Below are 16,803 nucleotides of genomic sequence, written 5' to 3' on the forward strand. Positions count from 1 at the left end.
GTTACCTACCTGGGGACTAACGATGAGAGCTCCAAAACCTATTAGGCTAAAGCATGTCACGAACGTCATGATTACCGACGAATAATTTGTATCGAGCATTCCCTAATGCTCGGAGGATATATATATAAAGAGGATATAACGGAAATACATAACAAGTATAAGACGTTGTCTAACGTCCGTATCGCTAATGTATAAAAAGTATACATATATACCGTCACCTCATAAGTATGTATCGGGCTAAGTATTAATAGTTATATATTATGTACTGAAGTGCATACGTATACGATATAATACAGGAAACTCACCAAGTATAACGGAACATTATTCCTCATTTAAGGTGAGTCTCACAGCCCCTATTTACACTATTTTCACTATGTTTTAAACTGTTTTCGGGGCGAGGGACACGTGTTTAAATATGTTTTATCATGGTGTATATCTTGATTTACAATGTGCGTGTACATGAGATATTTGGCGCGCTCATGGTACATAAAGTCCCCGGTATATATTGTAACCATAAACTATAGGCAACTATAGCCGAGGAACTCTACGGGTAGTACTACTGGTCTGACCAACCCACTCGTAAGTGGTCGCGCCACTTTATAAGACGGGTGCTTAGTTTTCCGATTTATTTATTCCCTCGTGGACTCGTGGGATGTTATGTGGGGCTTTATGGTGTATATATATAGTCAATGAATGGTTACGAACTCATGTATTCACGTTACACTGCAAGTCATGGATACTGCATTCATGACGTTATGAGAATTATATTATAAAGCATTTTATCGAGTCACAAAACTTGTGAACTCACTCAGTTTATACTGATTAAATTATTTTACGTGTCTTTCAGGTATTTAGCTACGTGGAGAGGTCACGGTGTCTCACTACGGTTTTATGTTTAACTATGGAAATTTCATGTATGAGGATTTTATATTTTGGAGTTTTCACGGTTATATCTCCCTTCGGCAGGACATAACTGTGAAATCTCAATATGTTATATGTAAACCTTTTTATGGATATTTTTGTAAAACTTATATTATGAATGAAATCCTCATGTATTTTATCATATAGTTGTTGCTTAACCGCGCTCTCGAAAACCTTTCATGAGTCGCACATCGGTTGTTTCCGCCTATGGACCGGGTGTGACACAAGGGTCTGAAACTCGTCTGAGTATTTCATCGCATAAGCGCAACGAGTCATACCCTGTGAAACTAGCCATTGGCGATCCTGCGCGAGGGAAGAAACAGACGTCTCAAGAGCAGGAATCTGAGAGTTTAACAGCTCAACAGTTTCCTTGGTCTGTTTTAGCTCTTCTCTGTCGGACGCTGCTGCCGCCAAGGCCTCATTCCTTTCCGCTCGCGCAGCATCGGGTTCTTCTCGGCCAGACGCCGCCGCCGCCAAGGCTTCATCTTTTTCTGCTCGCGCAGCTTCGAGCTCTTTCTTCAGGCGCGCAACCTCACTCTCTAATAAAGATTTGTCAGTGATAGCCTGCACAAGAGTTTGATCACGCGCCTCTGCCTCCAACTCCAAGTCACGCGCTCGGCGCGCGTACCTGGCCGCATCCGCTTCTGCCGCCTGCAGCTTCTCTCGCGCGGCCTGCAGCTCATGCCCGCGCTTCACAAAGGCAGCGTTGGCACTCGCTAAGTTCTGCTTGGAGTTTCTCAGCTCTCTCTCGAGCGTCAGAAAGATTCCAAGCAGAAATCTTAGCCTCTTGCTTGGCCTCCACAAGGGCATCACGCACTTTTATATAATCGTTGCGAAGCTCTTGGGAGGCAGCAAAGAACGCAGACCCAGCAAAAAGGTGGTCGTTGAGCAAGTCCACGCGAGCGCGGTCATCCTGAAACCTCCTTTCAGCCGGAGGCACAGAGTGAGCCCAGAAGTCTTCACATCTGCGCGTGGCGCGTATCACATATGCTCACGCATCATATATGCCCACGCATATCACATCTGCGCGTGGCGCATCTGCACGTGGCGCATATCACATGCTCACGCATATTACATATGCTTGCGCATATCACATCTGCGCATGAAACATCTGCGCGTGAGAATAAAGAAAAGACCTCGCGTATCCCCAGGATAGGCGCATATCACACATGCACATAATCAACCACGTCCTTATCCAAATCAGGATAAGGACAACCATGATTGTGCTCATCAGACAACCTTCCAGAAGGTATCCTTTAAGGAATAAAGAATATGCTGATGTTGACAGCTGCCAATGAAGGGTGGACAACTCAGCAAAACCCATGTGCTACCACGTGATTGCACATGGGTCAGGTGAAATACCTTGGTCAGAGAATAATCAATGAAAAAGCACCAGGTGTCCTAAGGACACGTGGTGCGAAGCAATAGGGGGAGGCCAAAAAAGGCCTGATTTGGTCTGAGCCAAATCATTGGAAACCCTAACACTATAAATACCACACCACCTCCACCAGGGGAGGTAAGCAAGAAAATACATTCTAAGTCCTTACTCACTTTCTGATTATTATTATCTTCTCCTACAATATCTTATTCTCACACCGGAGGGTTACCCCAAAGAGGACCCCTCTGTCCCTTTCTGAGGGGTAAGTTCACGGTGCTGCTCGTTTTATAGGTGGAAGAATTCATACTCCGGAAAACCATCGGTGATATAGCACACTCATACCCGAGGAAAGTTGATCGTCTACTAGCTAGCCGATCCACGTTTCTTCAATCTTTGTATGGAACGCTAATCTTAATCTATTAAATTTAGAGATCATCTATGTAACTTGTTCTAATACATATAAATGTTTTTTTAACTACTACAGAAAGCCGCTATGTCAATCCAACTAAATTACTACCACCATGATCACAATTCAAAATCTTCAGTAAAACATGTACATACACTGACTTCAACTTATTCACGATATAACCCTGTTATTCGAAGAGATACCCATCACAATAAGTATACACAGTTAAACGAAAAAGAAAACCCTCGTAAAAGCATGTTAAAGAACAAAAACGTCCCTATAAAACACATGCCTTTCTAACTTTCTTTATTTTCTAAAACCCATTTATGCATTACTTTTAATCTCATTACACAAAATTAGCACATCAACAAAAACTCAAGGACCTTTAATTCATTTCCAACAAACAAGACACCTCGCTTAAAATGCGCCGGTAGCGCACTACACTCCTTCATCCTCTCCATCCATCACTCACTCACTCATTCATCTCTCTTTACATAAACATATACGTACACACCTATACGTATACACAATTATTATTTATTATATTATCATAAAAACCAATATTATTATTATTATTATAACCCCCCGTGTCTAATTCTCAATTACAAATCCAACTCAGATCAGCCAAGTCAAACTTTCCAAATCCAGTCGTCAACCAAACGCTTAGGAACTCACATTTATTATTATTATTATTATTCTCTCAATTATACATACATTGTATGATTAGATAGCATCTAATGGATCCACCGATAATCAATGAGACTTCGTTCTCAGCTGCCAATCCAGCTGCTTACAGTTTGACTGAGATTTGGCCGTTTAATGGCGGTGCGAATGAGGGGTTAGGGCTCAAAGTGGTCAGTGGATATGGGGAAAACGGTAATAATAATAATAATAATAATAATAATAATAATAGGGATGAGATTGAAGAGTCTTCAGTGACGGATCAGAGTGGTGGTGGAAGGAAGAGGAGAGATGGTAATTCGGAAGATGAATCTTCGAAGCTTGTGTCTACTAGTAGCGGCATTGATTTGGTAATTTGTTTAATTTTATTTGGTAGTTTAGTACTGAACCGAAAAAATAGGTAGTATTTTCAATCGCTAGTCGGCACCCCATTGACTAGTCACTGATTAATTGTTATTTGGTCAAAATCGAAAAAAATACATATAAATTCCAATCTGATTAATCATATTAATTGCTAGTCCTTACCACACCACCGGAACAACACCTGATGATTTCTGCAACACTGCATATACTAAATATTTTACCTATTTTTTCTGTTCGGTACTGGTACCATTGAAAATACCGAAACCGAAAACATGGAACAATGGATAACGGTACCAGTACTGCTTGTGTTGGGTCGGTACTGGTTTCTTGAAATTTCGAATCTTTAATGCATTATTGTGATGTTTGACTTTTGGGATAACGTCTTAATGTGATGATTAAATTGACATACTATTCGTGTGTCTTGTGCTGAATTTTCTTACAATTTAGATCCAGATGATTTATTATAGATCACCAAAGATTTGTTACTGCTATATGATACTTTGTTGAGAGTTTGTTTTTTATTATCCGCAAACAGAGAAACTCGAATGGAAAAAGAATGAAGACATCTGAAGTTGAATCGGGTGGGAAGGAGGCTGCAGCTGAGAAGAACAGTAAACCGTCTGAACCGCCTAAAGATTACATCCATGTTAGAGCACGAAGGGGTCAAGCTACCGATAGCCATAGTCTCGCTGAGAGAGTAATTTTTTACATTATTTAGAGATTGGATATTTGATTTATTGTATATATATTTTTTTTTACATACTCGTTTGTTTCCAGGCTAGGAGAGAAAAGATTAGCGAAAGGATGAAAATTCTTCAAGATCTGGTCCCGGGGTGCAATAAGGTGTGCATCTGTGACGTTTTTGTGTTTGTAATAAGTTAAATATTGTTTGGTGTGTGATTGCTGGTATTTGTTGCTATTTGTTAGGTTATAGGAAAGGCGCTTGTACTTGATGAAATAATCAACTACATCCAGTCACTACAACATCAAGTTGAGGTACTTCTTACAACATCTTTTATATTCATCTTATATTTACATCGTGCGCCTAATTTCTGAAAACTTTTATTCTGCTTTATATGTATTTGATGTTGTAGTTCTTATCTATGAAGCTTGAAGCTGTAAATTCAAGGATGAACTTTCCTATTGAAGGGTTTCCTACAAAAGAAGTAAGTATTGCACCGCCTTTTATCACATTTGACAATATATTCAAGTTTCCTACTTTAACTTTATAAACCAAAATCTCTATCCAACATACATTGTTTGTAGCAAATATACTATAAGTGAATAAAACGACACAATGATATCGTCTAGCTCGAGGACCATATCCTCATGATCTCTACAGAATCATTTGTAGCCATTTGCAGTCTGCAACAAATCTACAAATTAGTTTGATGAACTTTTGGACCACACGCTTTTGTCATACTCAAGATTAATCTTGTTGTATGGAGTTTGGACCACCCTGCAGCACTTATGTGGATCTTGTTTTCACTTGCTTGGGTTATTATTGCTTTACTCTGATTCTTTGATGACTCTATCTTCTGACTTTTGGAAGTCAAACAAGCTATTATTTAATTCTCTAATTAGCAAAGAGCGTTTATCGGTATAGAAAAATGTATCATGAATGTACCAAATTGACGTATATAGAAATGTTTTTGATGTGATGAAAATAAAATAAAATAAAATTAATGTCAGATCAGGAGTTGGAAAGTAGTAGGTTTGACTTTTTAAGATGAACCATAAATGCTTGTAATCAACTTGCTAATAATATAACCTTTGTATTAGCAGCTTGGCCCACCGCAGTTTGATGCAACTGGACTTCTGTTCGGGTCACAAGCAGCACGGGAATTCGGTCAAGAATCACAACCAGAGTGGCTTCATATGCAATTAGGAAGTACCTTCGAAAGAGCAACATAAATAAAGTTAACATGAAGCATGTTGTTGTTAGTCAACCAGAAACTAAAAAAATCCTGCATTAACAGTGGAAATGTGAGACTCTCTGAGGTATGTAAGATAAGATTCATATAATATATGAACTTATATCATATTACTATTGATATTTAAGCTCTGTATTATATCAACTGTAAAAATTTGCATTTTTGGTCAACCCTGATTAGACCAAAGACTTTATACATGTTCTCTTATTTTACTTTTGACTGATTCTGTAAAATGTACTAGTTAACAAACTGTTGTATTCTCCATGTTTGATTTAAACATGTATGATTTAAAATTATGTAAACGGCGATGAGAAAAAGAAAACGAACACATGATATAAAACATACTGAGACAGTATAAATAATAATGATTTCTCATATAGTGGAAGTCTATGAAGCTGAAACAGAAACTGAGATAGTGAGGAAGCTTTAGAAAACCTATAAGAACACATAGAGGAATCAAACTGTTTTAAGAGATTAATGTTGGTAGTTAGCATACAATGAGAAATTTAGGTAATTGTTGTGCTTATGTCCTCTGAGTGACACAACTTTTTTAGATGTTGGGCTATCTCTGTTAAAAGCTCTGCACCCTTTTCACCCTTCTGTAGTGTCATTGCAGTATGCTTTAAGAATCCACTATCTACTTCTAAAATTCTTAATCTTTCCTTAATTTGAGACACCTCTCTTTTTAAGGTTACCCTGCTTTCTTGCACTGCATGTCAACAGTTAAATCTCTAAGAACTCATTAAGAAAAATAAACACAAATTGTTTTATCCTTAGTATAGAGTATTACTGTATTAGTACCTGTGCTTTCATCTTCATCTTCCAATGAAGATGACTCAATGTGACTTTCAAGATTCCTCAACATACTGTAAAGCTGATGTTTTTCGTTATCAAAATCTAACAATGGCTCCTCGTATATGTCCCCTTCATTTTCTACTGATCTTCCCGAGTGGCTCTCATCGTTGAAATCTTTCAACGAGGTTGCGTTCTCGTTTCCGAACGGGCTCGTGTAATTATTTTCAGACGGGGTCACGGGCTCGGGCGCAACATCACCAAAAGACGAAGAAGATTGAGACCTCCACTCTTGATAATATTCAGAAGCATCTGCATCACCTTCACATTCATCCATAACTACTTTCCTAATATCTCCATATCTCACTCTGTAGCTCTCAAGTTCTAATTCCATAACTCTAACATGTTCATCTCTCTTAGCTAACAATTTTTGAAGTATTTGAATGGCTTCTTGATCATATTCAGCTTGTTCTTCCATCATTCTTTGATACTGTAACGCCTGCATTTGAACCGATGCTTTCTCCTCTTGCAACCGTGTGATCATCGCCATTGCATTGTTGGCTGCAACCGCAGCTGCATACCTTTCTTCTTCTAGCTCCATTGACAATGTCTGAAGCGCCTTCCGATCCAAACGGGCTTGTTTCTTTAACTGTCTGAGACATGAATCACCATCTCCCGATGCTTCATCGTTTGTGTCTAACAACAAATCGGCTTCTTGTTCTAACAACACCGTTTTCGATGCTTTGCTAGCAAACCCTGGACTAATCACAATCGAATCCGTGAGCGTGACCGCAAATAATTTATTGTTTTTTAGTAAATTCGGGGTTTTGCAAGACTCTTCGTTTTCCTCGGTATTTGGCGTATCTAGTTCGCTATCGGATATAAGTTTTATATCCGTGTATCGCGACTCCTCGGTTTTCCATGTTGGTGTTAAACATGTTATCGACTTTGGAGAAGTTATTATAGAACCATGAACGTTTGAAAAGCTGCTAGATAAATCTTTAGAAGAATCTTTTGTTTTCAACGGCTCACAACAACACGAACACCTTTGCACATCGACAACGCTTTCAGTATGATCATTAAGCCAGTCATTCAAACATGATTTATGTTTTTCGGTTGCAAATGAGAGAAGACAACCGTCACACATGTAATGAATATCAGAAAGTTTTCTATGAACATGACAATAAGCCAAAGATGATATGTCCTTTTTGTGACATTCGCATATGGATTCGTTGTAGTACGTGTTCGGCGCTTTACGCACGAGTGCATGGTCAACGCGCGTGCAAAGCACGCACGGTGGCTCCAACTCGAAGAATTTCGCAAACACACTTGAAACGAATGCTATAAACCCGTCGACGTAAAGAGACGCGATCAATATCCATTCGAGAATGGCCCATAACAGGAAATGCGTAAATCCACCCATTTCTTCGATGACGAAATTCTTGATCGATCGTTTCGACGACGTCATTGCGGCAATGATTCAAGAAAGGAAGAGAGATTGAATTTGTTAATGTGGGAATTTTGTTGATTGACAGAGAAAGAGATGAAATGATCATGACCTTTGTTAACAAAGTTTTTAGATCATGATACCTCTCTCTCTAGAACTGTTTGGAGAGAGAAAGATAGATATAGGTTTGTAGATACTAAACGAGGTTTCAAAAGTTTTGGATAATTTGGTGGAATTGTAAAGACATGTTTTGTTCCCACAAATAGAAGAGGTCTATTAGGGGTCAAGTTTGCCTAAATTAGCGTTTAATCATGGACATAACAAGGTAATAAATAACATTTGGCACACTTGAAATGTAATAAATAATTATATTCAATCCAGCTATATAAACTATGATTGGAAAATTATTATTTGTACACGACCCATGTATTTATTCGTGTCAAACCCTAACACATTTAAAGTATCCGCTTAACCAATTTATCTAAACGAGTCATATAGGTTGGCGGGTTGTAAATGTGTGATAATTAAGTTGTAGATGAGTAGATCTGTTAAAAAAAGTTATAAATATGTTAAACGAGTTGTCCATTTGTCATAAATGAGATACGCTAGTTGTAACCGGGTTGCATGTTTAAGTACAAATAAAAAGGTTAATCGAGCTTGGCATGTCTACGTAAATGAGTTATGAGTTAAGCAATTAAAACAAACATGGCTCGTTTATCAAACTAGTTAAATGAATATGACAACTTAATGTATGATATAACTTGTGTACTCGAGATAATACACTTTAGTTTTATCCAAGTTTGATTAAAATGGTATTTAAGTGTGAATCTGTGATAAGATTTTATTTAAACTTGATTAATATTGACTAAAGGGGAAAATTAGCGTACAAATGAAATTAACGTGATGATTGTGTGAATCAAGTAAGTAATTATATATACAAATAGAGTAATTATGTATACAAGTATAGTAATTACATAATTACTCTACTTGTATATATTATTACTCTACTTGATTCTCACAATATTGCATAATTACTCTGTGTAGCCATGTTAGGGGAAAAGAGCTTCGATTCCGCGTCGGTTTAATTCTATTCGTGCCACTGTACAAATTGTAATCTCACGAAACTCTGGTTAGAGGGTCTACGGGCTTGAAGCCTCATGGGTACCAACGCTCAAGTCAGGCCAACCACATTTTAAAATCATATACACGTGCGTAAAAGTATATGTAAATAGAGATAAACATGCTGCTTTTGGTTATGGCGTATTATATATTTTATAAAAGTATATGTAAATAGAGATAAACATGTTGCTTTTGGTTATGGCGTATTATATATTTTATACTAGGAAAGTGGCATATGCAATGGAACTATATTACATGTGAAAATACAATACGGTAATCGTGTTATAGAAGCTGAAATTATATATAGAAGTAATATTAGAATTCACACTTTTATTCTTAAAAAAAATCATATACCGATAAAATCCAAATTTCAAAGAAGAAAATTTTCACTTTATATTTGTTTTGCAATTGAGATAAATAAAAACTAACGTCAATCATTATAGATGGTTGGTTTGTTTTTGAGACAACATGTTTTAACTTATGGCTAGTTATGTGTTGCATATCATCTAGAGTTAAAAACATAAACAAATTGAAACAACTAATTTGTTATTTAGAGAGTAAAGTTAAATTAAAATTACAAATATGGTATATAAAGAAATATTTAAAGATTTATGAATCTTCGACAACTTTTTATTTCCATATTGTGTAACTTGGATATAGCCCGTGTAATACACGAGTGTGGTTAAAAAAATATAACAAAATAGTTAAATTTAATAATATACTTAATAACATACCTTATCTTATGGATTCATTAAATATAGATAATGATAAATAAACTTTATAATTCATAAATATCTAAAATCTCACTTAATACAACATTTAAAGTTACATATCCCCCCCACTTGTGTCCTAGTGGTAGGAGGTATGGGTTCTTCACTAGAGACTCAAGTTCAAATATCACTTGTGTCATATTTGGGTGGATATTGTCAATGATGGATTTGAGTTAGGCCTTGTACAAAGTTGTCAGTTCGAATACTGAGCCCACCCGGGTTTTCATCACACTGTGTGTTACGCTAGAGAGTTCTGCTCTTGTGGTGGCACAACGATTGTCAAGTGGCAGTCGGCGATGTGATTTCCCGGGGGAAACGCCCAAGCCAAACTCTGAAACCAACGTGAGCCCGGTTAAAACAACATAGTCTGACCAGAGTTGGGGCATTGGGGCTATTCAAATTTGGAGAGTGTTGTAGCCTAAATATAAGAAAGTCGTCGTTCTAAAAAAAATAATTACATTTGTGTTGTTAGTAATTTTATAAATGATAACTAGGGTATAGCCCGTGTTACACACGGGTGGAAAAACATGTCAACAAACATAATAAATTTAAACAACAAATTCATGCATAACTAAGTTATTTAATAAGTGTGACCTTAAATTTAATTTTCATATTCCAAAGAGTTTAGAAGATCATCAAAATTTGACTCATAGTTCTTACACTCTAACAACCATTTTACCGTCTCTCTAACTTCATTTTCCAAATCAAAATGTGCCCTTTATTTTCTAACATTAGCAAGATTCAAGTTATTCAAATCTCTTAAAAGAAACATAGATTCTAATATTGATTTAGGATAGTGCCCGTGTTACACGCGGTATAACATATTTAAAACATAATATATATGTAACATAATATAAATTTAATTAAATCTAAATGTTGTACTTATAAATAAATGATATATTTCAATATTGTGTCCAAATGATAGTATTTGAACTAACAATATATTTCAAACCCGGGTAATATTTAAAACGAAAGTACGAAATAATTCGTAGTAGTTGTAGAGATTATAATATTGGATTTAAAATTGAAATAAATTGGAAGATAATTTTGAATTTCGATTTATTAACGAAAAAGTCTATAACTTATTTTTGTAAAGTTCATATAAAGGTTGAAAATTATAGTCAAATCATTATTCATTAGCATTATTATAAAATAAAGTCTAAATCATATACCAAATATGCATACAATTACCGGAAAGTTAATTTGAATTTGTAATTTATATATATACAATATTGTATATTGTATACAATTACTAAAGATATTTTATATATATATATGTATACAATATTGTATATTGTATATATTGTATATGGTCCTTAAGTTATTAACCTTTATAAACACAATTAGATTAAGTTGTTTAAATGTAACAATATAGTCAAAATTTAAATGTATATAAAATAATATAAGTTAGTCAAATCATTATTATTAATATGGACCATTAATTATAAATTAATGGTTAATCATATACCAAAAATGTTTAAAATTACCATATTCAAAACATTAACCTCCACTGACCTTAAATATGTAAGGTGAAATTTGAGTGTGTGATCAGTTTTATAACTATCAATTACATATATTTATTTATGTAAGATATAAAATAAATAGAAACGATAATAAAATTTTGAAATTAGAATATAAATAGTAATCAAATATTTTTGTAAATTATCAAAATATTATCAAAATAAGGTAATATAACTTATCTTTGAAAATTTTAGTCAACTTATTATTTAAATTATTGATCATTAATTCTAAAATTAAGTTATTTAAATGTAACAATATAGTCAAAATTTTAATGTATATAAAAAAGATTATTTTAGTCAAATTATTAGTATTATTATGGACCATTAATTATAAATTAATGGTTAATCATATACCAAAATTGTTTAGAATTACCATATTCAAAGCATTGACCTACATTGACCTTAAATATGTAAGGTCAAATTTGAGTGCGTGATAAATTTTATAACTATCCATTATATATACTTATATATGGTGATCAAATTTATAACGATAATAATTTTTTTAAATTAGAATATATAAATAGAAATCAAATAGTTTTGTAAATTATAAAAATACGGTAATATAAGTTATGTTTTAAAATTTAGTCAAAATTTAAATCTATATAAAATAATATATTGTCGTCAAATCATTATTATTATGGACCATTATTTACAAGGAAAGTCAATATTCAATATTGATGTTAATTAAAGTGTGATTGGGATAATTAAAGTATTTAAATTACCATGTTCATGTTAATTCGGTTATTTAGAAAAATAAGGAAAGTCAAACTAAATAAATTATATTAATAACTTGCAATAATAAAATCAAATATTAATATTGATATTATGGAGTATTTTTATTATAATTAATAACCGGAAAATTTTAAAGGTGTTACCGGAAAAACGAAATTGTGAGAATGACTATAGTATCTCGGATTTTTTTCGTAGAATTTAAATTGAAATTAGGTTGTATGACTCGTGACATTTACCTGAAATTATAAAGTAGAATATTAATGTTTATGTTATAGAACATTTGATATTTAATTTACAACCGAAAAATTTAAAGTCTTACCAGAAAATACAAATAATGATAATAACCATGGTATCTTCGTTTTTATTAAGAAACTATAATCAAATTTTCCGTAAATCAATCGGGTAAATTACCTGAAATAATAAAGTTTTGTTATAACATTGATATTATGAAATATTAGAATTATAATTTATAACCGGATAATTTAAATGTGTCTTACCGGACAAACGAAATAATGATACTGAATATGGATGAAGCTGATTTATATTTAGAACCTAGAAGAAAAACATGTGTAACAAAAAAACAGGAAAAATATTAAACTTCAAATAAATATAAAACACCCATTGTTATAGATATAACACATAAACGGAAATCTTACCGGAATAACGTAAATACGTAGAAATATTAGCTTCATCGCCGTTTTTGATTTAGAACCTTAACAATGAAAATAAAGATAAAAAGGTTAGATCTACAATAACCGGAAGAAAATATAACCTTGCCGGAAAATCATATAACATTGTTGGCCATTAAAGTATAATATATAACCTTACCGGAAAAGAGAAAGAGAGAGAGAGAGAGAGATATTAAAATGATTAAAATGATGGTGGAAAATTCTAAGGTTTAAATAGTGTGTGAGATGACACATGACAGCATAATAGAGACTCTTAGAATGGAAATTTGATGAGTTGGAAGCCTAAGTGGATAGCCTAGTAGAATGACATGTGGCAAATTGTATTGATTTAATAGATTAGTAAGATAGTATTAGTTGACATCCTAGTTTGTTACTCTACTTGAATGACATGTGAAAGAATAATTTTACTTTAATAGTATAGGTAGATGTGTTATTTAATCTATTATAAATTATATTTGTACACCTATTCAACATATTTTTTTTTATTTTATATTGTATTATTATTTAAAAAATAAATTTATTTTAATCCGTATTTCACATTGTACCTAACCTAGTTAGATAACAGTTAATATGCTTTTACACTAATTTTTCCATTTCTTTGTGCGTTCTTTGAATTAAACAGGATGTATGATCGTATCAACCATTCTATTTATTTAGTACATATAAGACTGAGACTATTGATAAACATAAGAAACCTAAAGGTTTGCATCATATTGGTCCTTTGAAGGACACCAACTGCCTAAACTTCTCCCAAGGTTTGTCCCAAACAAGAGACATATAATTATTCACCATGTTGCCATCTTTCGCGGAGATGGTCAAGTTGTAATTCATTCCAGCAACCACTTGGCTCTCGCCTTTCACGACTCTCAGGAACTTTAAAGATGCATGGTCCTCCTTGTTGTGCTCATCCACTGCGAACTTTGCTATGTCCACCACCGTAGGATCTGTTACATTACGAATTGGCTTCCATCCACCGGCAAGTGTACCTTCGCCTAAGGCGGCGGAGGATCTAGAGAATAAGAAGACCAAGATAAGAATTGAAATGAAGATGTTGTGCATTATGGAATGATAATTTGTTGTAGAGGAGTTGATGGTTATATAGAGAAATGTACATTCTCTATTTTTCCATGCTTATTATAATATTTGTCCTTACTCGTTGGCTCCTTATTGATGTTTTATGATTAAATATTGCATTTTATTCATTATATATATAACCATCATTAACCATTTATAGTTATATAAATCATCACATTTGGATATAAAATGTTTTTGAAAATGACTTGAATATGTCACTGTCAAAACTTTTTCTTCATAGTAAGATAATTATCATTATATAATTATTTACCAAGTGATCATAATAGTTTCGTTTCGCTTCTTGGTTGCTAACATTGAATAACATGCTTTGTGTTAATGTTATTATTTTTTTATAAAAAAAAAACTCTAAATTGACATAGTAACCATTGGAACTTAGGGTTAAGGGTATTATTACAAATATAATTACATAATTAAACTTAGCTTTTTACCCGATTAAAAAGCTATCTGGGTTTGATGAGATTTATGACTCGTTAAATTTTTTTACAATTAAATTGTTTATTTATAATTAAATATAAATTATATAATTTTTTTTTTAAAAAATCGAATATTAATTTTTTGCATATCCCTATTTTATAGGATTTTCATATCAAATTGTCAGTGAGATTAATTTTTAATTTAATTAGATGTTATATGTTTAAGGGTTATTTGGATTTGGTGAGACTTGTGTTGTGAATTCGGGTCCAATGAATGATAAACCTTCATTTACAAATAAAACAATCTGGTGGCTTGAGAAAATGTGAGAACCAATCAGAGAGCTTCTAAAGGTTTCGTTTATATATATTACTAGTTTTTATCCCTCTTATTACGGGAGTTGTTTTATATTATTTGTTTCTAATATTTATTTATGATATGATGAAATTTATTTATTTATATTTATTTTTATAAGAGGTTGGTGGGCTTAATTCTAATGGTTTATCCGTTTCCTGGGCCCATCAACATTAGACCCTCTTGGGTTGGGTTACATTGAGCTTTGGTCCGATCAGGAGGCCATGAGCTCATCAATTTAAAATACTTGCAATTGGCATAGATGACATGTTGCTTAAGATGTGATATTTACAACTTATATTAGTTTGGACTTTAACCTATAATTGTTTAATAATTTACTAATTTTACTTGATATACTTAAAGACATCACAAGACCAAATCCAAATGTTTTCTTCAACACATTGTTATATAATCGTAACACACATAATTTGGATAAACTTTTGGCTTCTAATTTCTCATGTCAAAGACCTCACCCATGAAAACGCCTTGCTCCTAGAATGTGGTCATACTCCGTCACCACCTTGCCTTATCTTGTAACAAACATCAGAAGATGTAATGCGCTTTCCATGGTGTTGTGACATGCAACAAATATCTTCGAGATCTAACAATAGATCTGTAAGTCGAAGATCCACCAATGGCGGTATTGATCGTGTGGTGAACTGGTGGCAACGAGGATCGTGTCAATACGGTAATAAAGTGAAGAGAACTCATGTGGTAGCAGGAGCAACCTTTGAACAAGATTTATGGACATGTCAATAGTTTTAAATGATGTTTACACCTTTTGTTTTGTTTTTTCTTTACGTATGAAGTGTAATACCATTGTTTGATGTATTCTTACATTCCAATTCATCTTAGGACCTACAATTGAAGCACTTTATAAGTTTTGATTGAAACTAATTTATTTTGTAAGTACTATTTTTCTGACTATAATTTCCAAACAATCATGAATAAAGTTTCACCCTCAACCTCAACTAAATTTTAATACATCAATATACATTTATGGTGTTATTAAAATACCTTTTATTTAGGGCTGTCAAGTTACGACACAGATATGCAAGCATGATACGATTTAACAAGTTACGTGTTTAAGACATGTTTAAATTAGTGTTTTAACAAGTTAAAGACATATTAATATGTTAGTAGCCCAAGTCATACTTACATACGGCATTTTACTCATGCCTGTCGGAACCTAATATTAGATATGATGATTTGCTTCCATGTTTTTTTTTCAAGTATGTTATGAATTTATTCTCACTTGTTTCAATAATGTCACAGATTTGTGGTTTTTTGTTTCAAATATGTTATGGATTTTGTATTAGTTAATACTTTTATGTTTGTTTTGAAAAAAAATTGTTTCACCACACATGTATTATTCCTTATGACTTTAAACATGTCCCTTAACATGTTAACCTATTACTAAACATGATCATGTTCGTGTTCAAAAAAATGAAAGTATTATTTGTCGTGTTCTTGTTTAGTATCACATGTTATCGTGTCTTACGTTATGACATCCAGTGTTGCCAAAAATCCCGACGAGGCCCCGATTACTCCTCGATTAATCGTAGTCCCCACTTCACTGGTTAATTTTGGGCTAATCGGTCAATGGTCAAATCCGGCTAAAATTAAGATTAATCGAACTTAACTAGTTTTTTTTTCTAAGGATCTGGACAAAATCAGCGGTTTCCGGCGAGATTACAGTCAATTTCCGGCAAAAATGTGTTTTGTCCGGTACGATTAATCTCGATTAATCCCGATTAACCGCTAGTTCTCACCCCACCGCCCTGACTAACTACTAGCGATTTTTTCAATTGACAACACTACTTTTATTCTTTTCATTAATATCCTTGTCAATAAATTATTAAGAATCAATAAATATTTTAAAACACCTTTGTTGATTCAAACGATAGATTTTGTGATGTGGTTTGGACTGCCTTAAAAATTGATCTTAGGATAAAAAAACAAACTGTTGGTTCTTTGTTAGGCTATTACAACCATCATGTATAAGGTTTTATGTGCTATGCATATGTTATTGATGCCTTTCGTGTGATTAATTGTGTTATAAATATGATGGGGCTATGGTGATGAGTTTCACTTTGAACAAAGGAGATTTCTACATGTCTTGGCGAGGCCCGAGATGGTCATGTAATTGGCATTTCCTTCACATGGAAACCATTAAACGTGCAGCCATGAC

The 16,803-nt window shown here is 33.5% G+C and overlaps 3 protein-coding genes across 4 annotated transcripts; 1 reads left to right on the plus strand and 2 right to left on the minus strand.

Moving 5' to 3' along the window:
* The first annotated feature begins 3,272 nt into the window (after positions 1-3,272).
* Positions 3,273-5,869, plus strand: LOC143586772 (transcription factor bHLH79-like). 2 transcript variants are annotated; one of them, XM_077068247.1, is made up of 6 exons: positions 3,273-3,736; positions 4,285-4,446; positions 4,527-4,592; positions 4,677-4,745; positions 4,844-4,915; positions 5,532-5,869. In XM_077068247.1, the coding sequence occupies exons 1-6, from the start codon at positions 3,443-3,445 to the stop codon at positions 5,661-5,663; spliced, it is 795 nt and encodes a 264-aa protein (XP_076924362.1). In that variant the 5' UTR covers positions 3,273-3,442; the 3' UTR covers positions 5,664-5,869. The 2 variants fall into 2 exon arrangements, with proteins under 2 accessions (XP_076924362.1, XP_076924363.1); XM_077068248.1 differs by having other exon boundaries at positions 5,535-5,869.
* A 320-nt stretch (positions 5,870-6,189) lies between these two features.
* On the minus strand, positions 6,190-7,943 carry LOC143586771 (putative myosin-binding protein 5). Its single transcript, XM_077068246.1, has 2 exons — positions 6,485-7,943; positions 6,190-6,392 (listed from the first exon to the last, which is right to left on the minus strand). Exons 1-2 carry the CDS (start codon positions 7,941-7,943, stop codon positions 6,190-6,192), a joined length of 1,662 nt encoding a protein of 553 aa, XP_076924361.1.
* A 5,517-nt stretch (positions 7,944-13,460) lies between these two features.
* LOC143586766 (cysteine proteinase inhibitor 1-like) lies at positions 13,461-13,811 on the minus strand. The gene has a single exon (XM_077068243.1). The coding sequence runs from the start codon at positions 13,809-13,811 to the stop codon at positions 13,461-13,463; it is 351 nt and encodes a 116-aa protein (XP_076924358.1).
* Positions 13,812-16,803: the final 2,992 nt, after the last annotated feature.

This window comes from Bidens hawaiensis, unplaced genomic scaffold, assembly GCF_021521415.1.
Source record: "Bidens hawaiensis isolate Kalapana, Puna unplaced genomic scaffold, B.hawaiensis_p1.1 tig00034970_1, whole genome shotgun sequence".
Taxonomy (NCBI): Eukaryota; Viridiplantae; Streptophyta; class Magnoliopsida; order Asterales; family Asteraceae; genus Bidens; species Bidens hawaiensis.